At 42.2% G+C, this 16,176-nt stretch overlaps 1 protein-coding gene across 1 annotated transcript in view; it reads right to left on the bottom strand.

Annotated features, from left to right (window-relative positions):
• The window catches only part of FAM20C (FAM20C golgi associated secretory pathway kinase), a 59,242-nt gene that overhangs the window by 5,539 nt on the left and 37,527 nt on the right, over nucleotides 1-16,176 (bottom strand). The window contains exons 4-5 of the mRNA XM_067306351.1: nucleotides 9,570-9,662; nucleotides 7,694-7,809 (exon numbers count right to left, since the gene is read on the bottom strand). Of these exons, the coding sequence (XP_067162452.1) occupies nucleotides 7,694-7,809; nucleotides 9,570-9,662 (209 nt within the window). The remainder of the gene's footprint in view (nucleotides 1-7,693; nucleotides 7,810-9,569; nucleotides 9,663-16,176) is intronic.

Here is a 16,176-nt window from a genome sequence, read left to right as displayed (position 1 = left end):
TCTTGGCTCATTTCCTCTAAGCACAGACAACAACATTTTATTCATTTACTTTCTGGTATGAGAAGAATTGGCAGTTTTACTAAGGAGGATTATTTATCATGCAAACAAATGTAGGAGTGCTTGTGGAAGGTGGAAACATCACAGATCTAACTCTTTCAGCATACATCCTAAACACAAATTTCCTCCTCCATGCATCACATTATTCCAACAACCACAGAAGAACAACCTTGCAGCAGCAGCATAAACGTATTTTAAAGTGTATATTACTTTAAAATCTCCCCAAAGCTGCTATCATATATTTCTGAAACAACAGGAATATCCTAGTTCTTTAGAAGCAACAACTCCATTCCTAAGAGAATTTACTCAAGGTAGAAAAGAGCAGTTCATCCCCCCAAACCCACCAACAGTGGATTATGAACAAGAATAGAAGCACAATGTTGATCTTGTTGCTGGTGTACTACAACACTTTTCACAGTTGATTTACACATATAAAATGGCATTAGAGGAAAACTATGTCTTTTTCTTATGGTAATAAACAATGCTGAGAAGTTACAGTACTTCCTAACTCTCCACAAGGCCTCTACATTAGACTATTGCTTCAGAGCGACTCTCTCTCTTTGGGCAGAATCAATACAAATGAGCCTGGAGGGCTGGTAAATAGATGGAGGTGATTTTAACATACGTCCCCTTGCTTGCCTGCTGCCAAACACCATGCTGCTCTGAAAGGTGAGCTGGTTATTTTTCATCTCAGCGATGCCCTGCAGCAAGCCGCTCTCCGTATCTCTGCGATGTTGCCCCTCATGGCACAATCCAACCTACGGCTGGCAAAGCACCCCACTGGAGATGGTACGGCATGTGTGTGCAGAGCAAGAGAGAGGATGAGTAAAGAAGACAGGGAGAAAGACCGGCCCTACCGCTATGGTGAAAACAGAAGGAATGGAGAAAAAGGCCAACATGCCATGACTGGTGAAGGAGGAGTAGGAGAAGGTTATAATGGTATTAATGAGCTCTGATAACTAGGAACAGACTGTTTACCCTGGAATTGTACCAAATAATCAGATTGCAAGACTGCTGTGATATTACTTGATGGCTTGTCTGAGTTATTCATTTCCAAGCCTCTATCGATAGTCATCAGATTTGTCCGTTAAACTGTGATCACTTCATGCTAGACACACATTACGCAAATCCCTCTACTGTGATTGACTCATAAGGGCCACCAGTCTATCTGTGGTGAAGAACAGTTCCTATCTGAGCTGTATATTTACATTCTCAGTGTTGGTTAATACTGGCCAGGTACATTCTGATTCAGTCCAGAAATATTTACCCTGTGGTCAAAAACCTTGTTGGCATTTACTGAAAGTACTTGGGGGAAGAGAAAATGAAGAACAGAAATTACAAAAGGAAGAAAGGGAGCACTCAGCATGTCTGTACTTTTTATTTCAGTTATTAAAAATGTTTTATCATGCAGACTACCCTTTCTTAAAAGCATTTTAAAAGATTTTCCTGACAGATATAGTTAGTCCCTTAACACTTTAATTAAAGGAATAGTAGCTTGAGATCTCCTGCTGGCTAAGAAATGGCCAATTAGCCACTTGGCCTGATTTTTTCCTAGTCACCTCAGCCTCAGTCTTGACACTACTCATCACATGATATGCCTATTAGCTTGTAAACAGAAATCCCACTCAAATTTTCTTTTAAGCATTATTGTAACTCATATCTCTGAATGTGGATCTTTGAAAAACTTCTTACGAATTGTGTAGGAAAAGAACAATCATAGAATCATAGGAAAACTTGGGTTGGAAAGGACCTCTGGAGGTCTCTAGTCCAACCTGCTGCTTCAGGCCAGGGCTAACCTCAGAGTCAGACCAGGATTATCTTCTCTTCTCCACTCAAATAAATTCAAATCCCTCCGCTTCTCCTGTATGCCGTATGCTCCAGCCTTGTAACCATCTCAGTGGGCCTCCTTCAGACTCACTCATTTCATTAGTCTAAAATTAAGTATACAGTCAAAGTCTAGATAAACCCAACTTAATATAAGCCATGAGCTCATGGCCCTGCAGTCTACAATCTCTCCTGAATTTTCTTTTCAAAAATACTATCAAGCAAGGGACTTGGCATAGCTTTCACAGGGCTAACATGGATGCCTTAAATAGTCTTTGATCATCCTGGCAAAACCAGGGGAATTTCATGCCTCCATGTGAATGTCTTTCACAATTCAGGATGAAAGTGAGAGGTTGTCCAAGCACCTGAGGGCAGTGCTGCAAGCTGCAGGTGGTTTGGAAACAGGAATATCATATTGGGTCATTAGGAAGGCTGGAATACACTCAGCCAATAAAAACTGAGGAGAAACATCTGTGACTTGTACCTTTGAAAGAAATGATTGCAGACAAAGTATTTTAAGGGGTTCCAGGCTGCTGCAGGGGATGATTTACAAGAAATCACACACAGATGATGCTCCTTGCTGCAGGCTAGCAGAGAAGAGTTAGGAGATACAAAGATATCCTTATTTCCCCTGTGCCTGCTCCCTCAATGGGAAGGCAGGATCCTCCCCTGCTCCGCAGTGAGGGCTTGTTTCCACTTATTTGAAACTGCAGTGGGGCTCATGCTTTAATTTGGCTGTGTCAGCATCACCCGCTCATTTGTGGCAGTAGGTAACCCCCTGAGATTTATCTTCATGGCCCGAGACAATTTATCTTTGAGGGTTTATAGGAACTGACTTCCACCTGGCTGCAGGAAGCTGATGGTTGGTTGTCTGGGGCTGTAACAGTTTTGTAAAGAGCAAAAGGCATGGCAATGCCACTCCTGTGCTGTCACAGCCTCTGCTGCATGGTATGTAAATCTGACCTTTTGAAAAAAAGAATTATATTAAACACAGCATTTTGCACAGCAGGAAGATAAATACTGTGTTTAATAGTTTGCTTCCGAATTTAACTCTGGGAACAAAGAAACCCTACTCTGTATTGTCAACGACAGCAACTGGGACTAATCATTTGACGGTAATCACACATTTGCATCCAGATAAGTCTTCAGGAAAGCTTGGGGGCTATTGCAGTGATTGCATTCACTGCTGCAGAGAGTAGCATAACTAGTGGGTGTGCTGCCCATTAATCTGGGCTCCTCTGGCTGTGGATTCTAACACAGGACACCCATTGACCGCTCTGGGAATCCAATCCTTGAAGCAATAGGAGGATGCATCCTGTCATCAGGACAGCAAACCTGGGCTAAAGCTGCAAGTGTATTTCTTGGTGAGAAGTTATTTTCAAGAGTGAAGCTTTTTCTGACAGCCAATAACTCTCTCCAGGCTCAGCCCTGTGGTATGTCCTCTCCCTGGCTCCTGTCTGACTTCTTGGTGGGGGAAGGCTGCCCCTTGGGTGCTGGACCTCAGGTTTAATTATTAAAGAAGCTAACTGCTTTGATTGATACAGAACGGGCATCTTGATATATCTACCCTAATTCTTATATACAGCAACTGGGAGGAAGTAGCCTGAATTGTTATCTGGGGGAACACATTAATTCTTAAGATTTCTTAAAACTGTACAAGAAAAGCAGTGACAAAAATAAAGAAATACAATTCTCATTTAAGACTTAGAGGTGGAACAGAAAGCCTCCTGGAAACCTCAGTAGATAACCCACATTCCACGTAACGTGTTTGGGGGGAAAAAACGTCTAGCTAGAGACATGTATACAGTGCTTCACAGGGAATCCCACGCCAAGAACCGGGTTCAGCCTTTCTAAGGTAAAAATAAGAGGAAAAATTTGGAATTAATTTTAACAGTTAAGAACCACAGAGTGTCTTATCCATACATTTTATGTGCACCATCCAGATATCTGAACAATAATTCTTCTTAGGGAGAAAAGGAACAACTGTAGATACCTTAATGCAAATTGCTTGGCAGAGCAATTTTTTTATTGCGATTTGTATGACTGTTAATAGCAGACATTCAGCAACCCTGTGCAATTGGAACACTGGAAAGAATCCTGAATATTTATTAGAGCAATGAATGAAAAGATCTTTCATTTACCTGCTCAAAATAACAGCTAACTCAGATTTCCTATTGTTTTCTGGGAGTAAAAACAATCCATAATCCCTTGGAACAAAATATGAACAAAAACATAGTGCTTACTAGCTATGTAACATTGATTTCTTTAAGCTGCTGCCTCAATTACTTCCAAAACGAAGGCTGACATCATTAATATGTCTCTCTTTTTCTAGCAAATTACCATTCATTTGTAAGAGTAGCAGGACTACTGCTGTCTGCCCTACTGCAAAGGATGTAAAATTAATTTAAATAATTACTGACCTAATTCCATTTCTCATGTTTAGTCCAAACTGCCTGGAAGTGCACTTTTCTGCAATCTGCTTTCTCTCTGAATGCAGCTTAATGTATTGACTGACCCTAGTCCTGTCTCGTCTCAGTCATTTACACTTTCCAAAGGAAAAAAAGAATGCTTCTCTGAAGTGTGCTGTGGAAAAAAACCTGCCTGCAACTTGCTGACATTAAGAGGGCCTTATTTCCATGTTTCGTGGGACAGGACCCTGGGAAATGACCCAAGCAGGGAAACGCAGTGGGTTTTTTTTGGACACATCCCCACAACAGTCCAGAGAAGAATGCCGCATTACTGAAGGACATATCAACATTTACCCTCTGAGGATTAGCCAGGGTTTCCTCTGCAAATGGTGGTCTCCTAGCCAGACTGGAAGAGCTGTATAGAATGAATGCCATTTAGCGCTCGCTTAATTTTGGGAGATATACATGAGTGCATAGAGAGGGATATGTCAGCAGAAGCTGTATGTGTCCCCATGACCATAAGCTGTCCATGCGCAAAGCTGGAGATCGAGATGCAGAGCCACATCCACCTAGAAGGGTGTCCCAGAGGGGCCGTGGTGGCTTTGTGCAGGTACAGACTGCCTCTTGCAAGTACCGCAATTCTTCACTTCTGTAGCCAGCTCTACCTTAAAACCAATTGCCTTGCAGCCCTTCAGCCTTCACCTTGCTAGAGGAGACAGGTCAGCCTCTGCCCATCTTTCCCAGGCTCCTGACTCGTGAACCAGCCTGCACTGCATCTGTCACGGTCTAAAATCAAGTTTACCCAACACACTGACGACAGTTCATCACCAGCAATGCCATAACAGGGGTTCCCTCCGCAAGGACCACACAGCACCACCACCCCGAGACACCGATGCGCGTCCCAGCACCCTGCAGCAAGCAGTGGGACGTCCCGCGGGCTCCTGCCAGGCAACGCTCACCAATGACCTCCCGGGCACAGTCCCGCAAGGCCCACGCTTCCGCTCGCTGTTTTGAAAGGCACAAATTTGCACATCTTGCATCAGCCCTCGTGCACAAGCATTGCCCGAGGGGACGGTGCGCACAGGTGCTGTGCAGGGACGCACAGCCCGACACACCCAAAAGCTCCTGTGCACACTGTGCACGCTACATCCCAGGGTAGCATTTTTTTCCAAGTTTTTTTCCATTTTTGTCCTTAATCTGTTTCTTGAGCTGCCTGTTAGGTTTGTGAATTTGTTTCTAAATGCTTAATTTAGGATCTTTATTACTTTTTCATTAAGCATTAATTAATGCCTGCCTCTTAAGGTCAGGATGAAATATGAGATGGAGGTTGGGCATATGTTAATGAGAATCCGACTAATTAACAAGGGACTTGTAGAAAGGAACTCTGACAACTAACCAACACGATTTAAGCAGAGTATGTTGATTTCAGAAATATAAAACTGAAAGAAAAATTAACTGCCTAAGTGCTTTATTCTCCAGAAAAGCCTGATTCATGGCTAATCAAATATTCTAATTGAATTTATCCAACTCCTCTAAATAAATTTGAATAAAGGATTATGCTTGGATCCTCCTTTGGATGCCTGGAATTTCATAACGACAAGATAAAGATCTTCATCCTAACTGGCAGCCTTAACTCTGCAATCCCTTGCTCTTGTTGCCGTAAGCTGTGCGATGCTTGAGTACAGTTTTGCGATTCTCAGAAACCACTGAAGTTCCCCCTTAAGCCTTGATATATAACCTGCAAAGACTAAAAAGCAAGCAAGCCTATTAATCCATATCTTCCTTGATAAAATGAGAATAAAATGGTTTATATTTCAAACAAATCAAAGTACCTTATGCACATTAACGGTCAGAAGATTTTTTGTCATTTTTCATGTATAATTGTTTGCCTACAAACCAACCAACCAAAAAAAATGTAGAGAGACAGAGAGGGACAGAGAGAGAGAGAGGCCAGTGCCTAACTGGAGCACACAAAATGCTTGCACATCACATTTTGTGAACACTGTCAGTGGTACGTGTAAAAATGGAGCACTCCCAACACGAGGTAAGATGAAACCTCTTGTAATTATGTAATGTATTTTACAAGCAAAGTTACTGGATTAAATAACTGTCTGCCAAACTGTGTACTGTAGAGCTGAACATAAATATTAAGCTAAAAGAACATAAATATTAAGCTAAAAATACAGTCATAACAATGAGTTTATTGGTGATCACAAAACTGTAACAAGCATTTTAAGAGATAAAGCCCTGCAATGAAAGAGCTCTAGTTTCTAACTAACAGCAATGAATTACAGTTTAAGTTGTGAGAAACTGTGATTAAGTCATTGGACCGTGACTTTAGGGATCTGGGATAAATAGCTTTTGACCCATCACACAGAACCACTCATGGATCTCGGGAGATTTCTGCTCCACATTTCCTGCCTGTACAAGTCTCAGCCCGAGTTCAGTAAAGCATGGTTGCACACGGCTGAAATAATATGAATTAAGCTCGCTGGAACACACCCATATGCTTTAAATTGAATGTTTCCCTATATATTCTTTCTCTAAGAATCTATTTAAGTGTGTTTTTAGTGCCTTGATTCAGAGCCTTAATTTCTCTGTTTCAGCACCCCAGATGGTAACCAGAGCTGATCCTTCTTCTACCCTTCTTCCACCCTTTGCCTGTCTTATTTCGGTTGTGTATTCTGGTGAGCACATTCTGGTTTTACCCTGGGTTTGTACAATGCCTACCCTGTGGAGCTTTGCTCTCAGCTGGGGCCACCAGATGTTGTGAACGAGTGAATATTCATAGAAACAGAGAATAATAATTGTTCCCGAGGTCAACACTAAAAGCAAGAGGACTGGGAACAATTCAAGGCACTTCTGCCCTGGCCTCTGCAAAGGGGTGGGTTTCAGCTGGAAGCAAGATACGCCACACATCTATTTGCTTCATTTTTTTCAGACTCCTCTTATAATAAACACTGAGGAATGTGACTCAGAGAAAATTAGGTTTCAGTCCTCCAGTGAAAAAACAGAAATAAATGCATCTGACCAACAGAACTGACTGATCACTTAGCACTACAAAAAAAGTCTAAATAACTAATGGGCTAAGTAATAAGGTTTGGGGTAAACTGAGAGCAACAGAAGAAATTGCTTTAGAAATTGCTTTACATAAAGCATTTGTTGAATTCTCTGCTTTCGTGAACATAAAAGCCCGTCTCTGTGGATAATTTGTCAAGGGGAAAGGCACTTGATTCAAAACAATAAAGTCTTCTTTGTAGACTATGTCTCCACATTTATTTTTATTCAAAGGTACAGAAGACAGTTCTATTAAAAATATCTGAGCAATTAAACAGTCTACACATCCTTTCCTTAAATATGTGTTCGGTGGCTTAGAAAGAGAACAGTGCCATTTCTAAGCCTACCTGGTGAGATGAAAAACGTTCTCCACAGTTTCTTGTCACGAGTAACATCTCTTATTTCTCTGGTCATGTTAACCAGTCTGCCTGCAACAGGGGGGACACGACGGAAATCCAGGATCCTGGAAGAGAACGAAAAGAGAGAGTTTAGGTAGAGGATTAAAATGGAATGATAGTGATATGTGCTAGGAAGGCACATTACACTCTGAAAACATCATCATTTCTCTGTGGCCTTTAAGGAGTAAAAAGCCCATCGACTTTAAACTGGATAATCCTTTGCGTAATATACTACAAAATATGTCTTGAATGTGATCAGCTCTGGCTTACCTGCATTGTATGGAACAGACACAATACTCAGAAGAATATGGGGACACAATGTCCAATGAAAAACATCAAGCGACAAAAAATTACAGAAATTAGAGACAGTTTCTGACCTTGTGCCAATGCGGGATTGTTATAAAATGCATTTTGCTCACCAATTTTTAAGTGACCTGAGTAATGGGGTTTCAGCCTCTCTCTTTCATAAGAAAACAGCTAATAAATCTAAAAACTAGCGTTTTTTTTTCCTGACAGATTTCTTTGATTTATTTTGTTCTGCTCCCCATATACCAGCCTAAACAATACCTCCTTGAGACTAAAAATTTTCCCTGGGGCAAAGGCTGGGTAAAGGGCCTTTCTCTACCCCAAACTCTTCTTTCGGAGATCATAATAAGCTCTCTGTGAAGCATTGCTAGTAGATGCAGTAATAGAGCAAAGTCCCCTTACAAAGCCGCCCCATAGGTGGGATTTCTTTGTCCATTGTCTGCTGATAAGATTTTCTACCTCTGATAGCAACTGCTTTTTCTGCTTAGCATGTGGGTATTTAGCATACCTTCCAGCAGAAACTCCATTACTGTTTTCCCCTACAACACCATCTCCTTAAAATGGCAATAAGAAAATGTAAAGCAAAAGAGATCAACACCAAGGTCAACAACCATATAATGTTGAAGGTCCTTTAAGAATCTGACCAGGATGGTTCCTAATGGCAAATCTACCCTGCAACGCCCACTAGCAGGCCCTCTGATCCTAACCATCAAACCGGAAGGCAACAACAGTACCCAAACCCCAAATAATCTGTGGACCAAAACTTTAAACTTTAGGAAGGATGTTTCTTGGCACCTCAGGGTGTGAGGGGAGCTTCAGTTCTAACTCAGTCCATGAAATGCCACAGTTTCTAGCCATACTATTAATAATTCCTCACTAATTATTGATTCCCACTCCTAAGCTGGGCAGGCTGAGGGGGCTCCAGCCCATACCCGGTCTTGGGGTATCCAATGCACTGTGCGCTAACTCTGCTTGGGGGACACAGGAAGACGGGATGACCATCAGTGTCCTCTCCTTCCTAATAACTTGTGGCCTAAATATGCTCCTTGTATGGGATGGTGCCAGCTCTTGGCTGCGAAACCTGAACTCCCTTTCCCTCCCATTCATTTCTCTCTGAATACTCTCATGATTCTCAATGTCTCACTCACATTTGCATGCCCTGGAACTAATTGGGGTGAGTCAGACTCCGTCATCCTTATGCCGTACATTCCCCACGAGATGGGTCCTCTCCTTATGCAGATCACAGGGGAAATTCATTTCTCAGCTTCTTTTCAATATCATTTCTCTTTCTTTTTGAGAATTAGTTATTGCCAGGTTTCTCATTCCCAGAGCAAGTCTTATTTCCTAATTATTAATCTACCCTTTGATCATCTTCGATTTCATTTATTCATGGAGTTTGCCCACCTTTGTTCCATTTTCCCCTTTTTTTAAAAGTAATTCAGTTACAAGGCTGGCCAAGTGCAAGAAGCTTATCACAATATTTCTACTTTTTCTTTGAATGCAAATCCATTTTACTTGCCTGTCCAAATGAAATGCTGCTATTTCTGCATTATGTCTTTCATAGTCTGAGAAATAAAAAAAGTCAGGCGGGGTTTCTTGTTCTCTGGTTTGTCTGCAAAGAAAAACAGCAAAAGTGTTATAATGAAGGGTTAGCATTTCTAAGGAGCAACACTCAGTCATCAGCATGTTATTCAGGAGTTCAGTATTGTTTGCTTAATGGAAGGCCTTTAAATACCTTGTGTATGCATTATTTGCCATGTAGCCCTCATTTTATCTTCTTTTTTAAACTACTGTAACAAAAAATAGGATTTCAAGACTTGTGCATGCAGGCTGCTGTCACAAAGCTATTCCACTCAAGACTCGCTCTATTTAACAAGATCTATTTTATCACTCTCAAACATTTCATTAGTGATAGCAGTGAAAACAATGTCATTTCATTAAATTATCATTAACTGTAATTATGAGATTTCCAAAAGTAATAACATTTTTCTTTCATCTTTGGCAGTCATGCAGCTACTATCTAAAATATGACTCTTCCTTTGTATTACTTAGAGCCAGAAGTGACATGTTTTTCTCATTTCAGAAGAACTGGGATCATTGCCGTTTGACGGCCATGACACATGTCATGTTTCAAAGAATATTAACAAGACCGTGCTCCAGAGAGGATGCAGAATTTGTTGTTTCTTCAGTTTAAGAACCAATAAAAAATGTCATCTTGACAGAATAGAAAGACTGAAGCTTGAACGCTAAACTCTATTAAAAATAGAAAGTGCTCTCTGTGTAACAGAAGAGCAAATCTCTGTCTCACTTCAGGCAATTTCCACTCCTGCTGGCTTTTGGATGGAGAGCATCCTCATGCAGTTGAGCATTCAAAAGTCTAGGCCACACCTAAGCTTGCATTATGCCCTATTTTGAAGTTTTAAAAGTGTTGTAAGCATTGCAAAGCTGTTCTGTAGACCATTTGCAAAAGAGGACAGTTCCCCATAAGAACAAAACATAATTTCCCAACCCTTTTTCATTTTCCTCTGTCACGGGTGGCCAGCTCTCGCGTCACACGTTACACGCTGGCAATTAAAATGCAACTTCTAGGCAGTGACCTTGTCAACTGAAAGGCTTTGGGGCGGTGCAGGGTTCAAATCTCCGGAGAAGTGGCAGCAAGGCACAACTACCGCGCTCAGCAGGCACCCGGCTCTGTGGCCGGCGCGCTCGCCCTCGCTCCCACCACGAAGAGCGGGGCTGCCGGGGACTGCTGCCACCTGCCCACAGCCCTCCTCAAGTTAGCAGTCACTTTGGCTGCTATGGTTGCCAATGGTCTGTAAGACAAGCTAGAAGTGAACCTGGGATAAAATAATGGTGTGTTTTCTCTCCACGATAAGAAGGAAGGAGGCAAACACCCACAGGGAGGAGTAGAAGAGAGCCAAAACCCTGTGGCAAGTTACACAACACAGTGTGTAATCCAGACAAGAGTGCTAGGAGAGCTGCAACCTTGTTGTACGTACTCCCCTCAAAAATGGAGAAATGAGTCCTGAATATACATCTGGGGGAGAGATTAACATAGAGATTAACAAGAGATTTTCTGCTGGACAGAAATTAAACATTTCTTTACAACTTTCCCTCCCTTCCAGATTTTAAAAACTCAATTTCTTCAACAAACCAAAGATAAAAAGATTCATCTCCAGCTTTTGCAAACTTTACACGTATCAGTGCAGCTGAGAATCTGCAGAAAACATTACTAATTAGGTAATCAATACCATCTGCTTTTTATCTCCCAATGAGTTTAAACAAATCACGGCTGTTCCTTTACAAGAAAATCTTGATGCAGAAAATTAAGTCTTAAATAAAAGGTAGATCTCAACCTTGTAAGTACAAACATCTACATAACCCAGTGATGGTTTCTCCATGCTGCCCATCTGGCACATGGGGCAGTCGGTATGTTACTGCTGTGATAGTATGGTCTCTCTAATTTCACTTCTCTGTTTGTTCCCTGCCACCCCTGGCAATGGCTCAGGCTATTATTCATTTGGGAATAAGTACAGTTCTCCTGCAGGGTTAGCCCTGTTTGTACATATTTCTCCCTGTCATAATATATAATTAAATGGTAGCGCACCCTCCTGGAAAATGATGAACTTGATTGTCCTAAAACATTCAAAAATCAACACCAAATCCACAGTGCAATCTAGACGATGGAGATATTGGTACTTTTTCAAACCTGACTATACATCATGAAACAAACTCCTGCGTTTCTTTGGTGCTTCGGGTGCTTGACTCTACCTATCTGCAGAAAAGCACCTTCTAGTCGCAGTTCCTGTGCGTCCGTGCACACGTCCAACAGGTATGGCTCCCAGTTTCTGTCTTTTAAAAATACCAGGTTATTCTGAAGGTAGCCTCAAAAGACTATTGATCAGTCCCCAAGCTGCTTTACGCTCCCTCGCAAAGGTTTGCACAGCTCAGATGTGGCAGGTCCAAGAATGAAACCTTTCCTCAACAACCTTGAAAAATCCCTTCTGGCGACTTACTCCAGTATCCCATAGAGAGATCTGGGACCTTGTTCCTTGGATCTGACTTCAGCTGGCAACACTTTTACTCAAACAAACATTTACCATTAATTTGAGGTCTACAGCAGCGCCTGAGGAGATTTGCTGGCAACTCCTCAGCCACACTAAGCTGCCATACCACTGGTAAATGGTAATAGGTGAGATGATCACGGCCTAGGCACACAACTGAGCTCAGAAAGCCACATGAGACTAACACAGCTTTGAATCAATTGACTTTTATAAGAATGTGTTTAACACTGTTAAAAAGGCACCTACATCATAATCTAAATTTTATACTTTATCCAAACGTATTTCGACATCATTTCATTTTATCAATGTTAGAAGGTTTGCTATATTTTAGTGTGCACAGTCCAATCAATGCACTGCCTGGTTCGGTGCTAATTTCCCTAAACGCATCCTGTTCTGACGCACACATATAGAGAACTGGGAGATCAAATTCTTGTCTCAATAATGCTGGTGTAAAGTCAACAAGTCCTACGAATTTATTCTGGCTTTAGATCGTTGTAAATGGCCCTCAATCTCTAAGTGAAAGGCTGGGAAAGGAGCATGCACTCTGAGTCCATTCCAGGTCAATTAAAGTATCTTATGAAACAACACTGGGACCAATCCATCAAATAGCATGTTTTAAATTGGAACTGCATTTTAAAGGAAAATGAAAAAAAGTCTGTTATTTCAGGTTTACTGAAGAAAGATTGTCTAATAAAAAGACACACGCAACGAGATATTTGAGCAAACAGAGCAATATGTTAAACCCTCCGCAGAAGTGTATGCTTTGGATGGATAATAAATTAAAGACAATGGTCAGAGCTCCTTAGTGCCAGCAATAAAATCTCACAACATGCAGCACACAGGTTCTGCACAGGTTGCAGACGGTGGGAGAGAGTTTTTGGCTGCTGCTTTTATTTTGCAAACATTTGGAAACTAGCGATCCTCTCTTTGGAGAAGGATTTGGCAGATATTTATAATGGCAGGCTGGGAAGCTCCGGAGGAGAGACAGATGGAGTGCTGTTGATACTGCACACAGTTAAAAATTACACAGTGGCACCGGACCAATTACAGCATGAAGAAAAGACAAATCAGCACCAGTAACACTAGCAGAGGAGAAACAAGAACTAAGTGGAAATCAAAGCCCATGGAAATTTCCCAGCCGTGGCACAACTCGGAGGAAAGCAGGAAGTAAAGTAAAGATTTATCTTAAGCAGACGAGGAACAAATGTGCACTTACATAAGATGAGATGCAACTGCGATCTGGTCTCGTGGCTAGAAGAGCAAGTCATGCTTACCAACGGGAAAAATAAAGCTGCTCTGATTAGTGAATGCATTCAGGAATAAATATGGTGAGTCAGCTCCATTCTTACTATTGCTGATACATGTTTTGGTGCTCAGTAATATTGGGATAAAATGCCATAGTGATTTGTGCGTGAAAATAATTGCATTGCCTCAAGTTTTTCTTAAATGTCTGTGTAAATACTTTCTGACCAATTACTATGTCCGCAAAATACAATATTAATAATTTCTTTCTTTTTTTTTCCCCAAATGCCATCCTTGAACCTCGCCACCGCACTGAGACTGCAGTCTTTGCAAACTCTGGCATTTCAGAAAAAGCCCTTATAGAAATGAAACCTCTAACACGGTAATCTATATTTAGCCTCGAGGATCCCTGGTGTACACCTGATACAGTCACCAGGATTAATACGCACCAGGGCCATGGCTGTGACCTATTACTCGAAAGAAGCCTGCCTAGATGCCAGACCTCCTCTGCACTGGAGGGGTCGTATTATCTATATAACAGCCAAAAAGCTAGAAAATAGGGCAAACAGACCGATCTGAGTCAAGCGTTATCCTGACAGACACATGCTGCCTTCCCATGCCGCAGTCCAGAGACTTTCTGGAGACGCTTTTGTGTGAAATTAGTGTACTTTTAACTAATTGAAGGACATGCTACTGCTTCGTAGTGAGGGTTTTGAAAATAGTGTTTTTTAAATAGGCCATACTCCTGCTCCGACAAGTAATCAGGGGAATCAACTGAAAGGATTAGAGAGGATTAAGGACTACAACGGCACACACCCCGCCACTTCTGCGGCGTGGAGGAATACGATGAAGAGATATCTCTTTCTGCAGGTCACACGATGCTGTTCGGGATGAAAACGCAAGCTTTCCCGCGGCAGAGATTGCGTCTGCTCACGTTGGACCCTTCTGCCACGAGGACCCTGGTCCATTCTGGCCACTAGCACAACGCCCGTAACTATAGCAAGTGCCTCCGCAGCTGCGAACGGGATCACAGCGGGTGCAAGGCTGGTAAAACCAACAGCAGCAAAATCAGTACGAGATGTAACAGGCCAATGAAGCGTGGTAATTGCATTGGCAGGGACACAACTAACATTGATAAGGGAGCAATCTGGCCATTGGAACAGATAACGGGAGATTATCTGGGTCTACCTGCAGCTATCGGTTGTTATTGGGTTGTTATTGTTCTCCCATGGAAAGCGGCGTTGCCCGATACAATCTCCTTCCATGGGAAATATTTAAGGTGTTTAAACACCTGGCTTGTAGTTAATACAAGACTAATAGGTGCTACTCAGCAGTTTGCTGCTGTTTCAGTTACTTTGGGGCCTGTTGGGGACTTCTTGTATCCGGAAGCCCCACAGTGGGGCTTTATCACCAGCCCCTTGTTCTGGCAAGCAGCCGTAACGCAGATGCTGCGTTGAGTCCGAAGAGCCTTTCGCCCAACACAGACAGGCACGAAATTTTACCAACCCTCTTCTATGAACTTCTGCTTTGTACTAGTGGAAGAAGCAGGCTGAAAGTCCAGTGTCTGCTTGCAAGATTTGCTGCCCCCCGCAACCCTTATGTCAAATTGGATTGTGCAGCACTGGGATCTAGAGTGCCCTGAGATAACCTAAAGTTTATTATTCTAAGTGGAGGAGGCAGCCCATAGGAAAAAAGCATGTCTCCGAGGCAGCTGCAGTCCTTAGCAGGGCACTTAAATTTTGCAAGCGGTGTTGTGTCATCAGGGAGGGCTTTCTACGCATTTGGCATCAGTTTCAGCAGGTGGAAGAAATGCCACTTAATTTTATAATATATTTTAGTGGCTTAGTAAGTCCTTAGGAAGATAAATGACATTGCTAATGTGGCTATGTCTACAGCAGCAGAGATATCTGGTGCCTATTTCCGACTCCTTGTGGAATCTTGGCAGCTGATGGCTTTGGCTTTATCAAGGCTTTCTGCTGCAAAGAGCACTCCTAGGAACGATACGAGCTGTTTACAAGAGGAGAATATGGTCCAGAAAATGAGTGGCCAATCCAGCAATGCAAAGACATGCAATTTAACGTGGTACAGAAAGGATGTTTGGCCCATTTCATTGCTATCATCCAAATGACAATATGGGCCTCTGCAGGATATTCAGGCTTCTCTCATTTAACTAGCAGTTCTACAGCTAGAAAAATGAGAGAAATTTACTGTGGCAGAAAGACAGAAATTTGCACAGGGATGCAATAGGAATAGGAATAATTAGCAAACCGCCAAAAGGATAAATACCAAGATCATGCCAGTCCTGGAGCGCTTTTTTCTGAGCAGACAAGGAGAGCTTGACAACAGCACACGCTCAAGGACCAGTTAGCTTAATATAGAACATAAACTTCTGATACAATGAATGATAATAAGCTTCAAAAAGATAATTCGTGTTTATAAATACCTTGTTACCTGTCACAGTAGGACAGTGGGGGAAAGGGGGAGGAGAAAATCCACAGGGAAACAGTACATTAAGGTTTTTTTTCATTTCCAGTTGCCAAGAAAAAAATGCTGGGAGGTCACCTAACCCATTCCCCTGCCCCAGGGCGAGATCAGTTAGACCTAAACCATTCTTGACAGATGTGGCTATACCCTGTTCTTCGAAATGTCCTTTCCCAAGCCCATGGCTATAGCCCTCTCCTCCTTGACTCCATGTGCTGGCCCTACTCTTTTATGAATTTGAAGTCTGGCTTTTCCTCCCTCGCAGGATCTCCTGCTGCACTACTCCACAGCCAAGACAAAACCATCACAGCAGCATTTCTTGCAGTTAATTTGAGACCG

Source organism: Apteryx mantelli, chromosome 16, assembly GCF_036417845.1.
Source record: "Apteryx mantelli isolate bAptMan1 chromosome 16, bAptMan1.hap1, whole genome shotgun sequence".
NCBI lineage: Eukaryota > Metazoa > Chordata > Aves > Apterygiformes > Apterygidae > Apteryx > Apteryx mantelli.
Note: the sequence above shows the minus strand (reverse complement) of the source record. Positions and strands in the feature narration are given on the sequence as shown.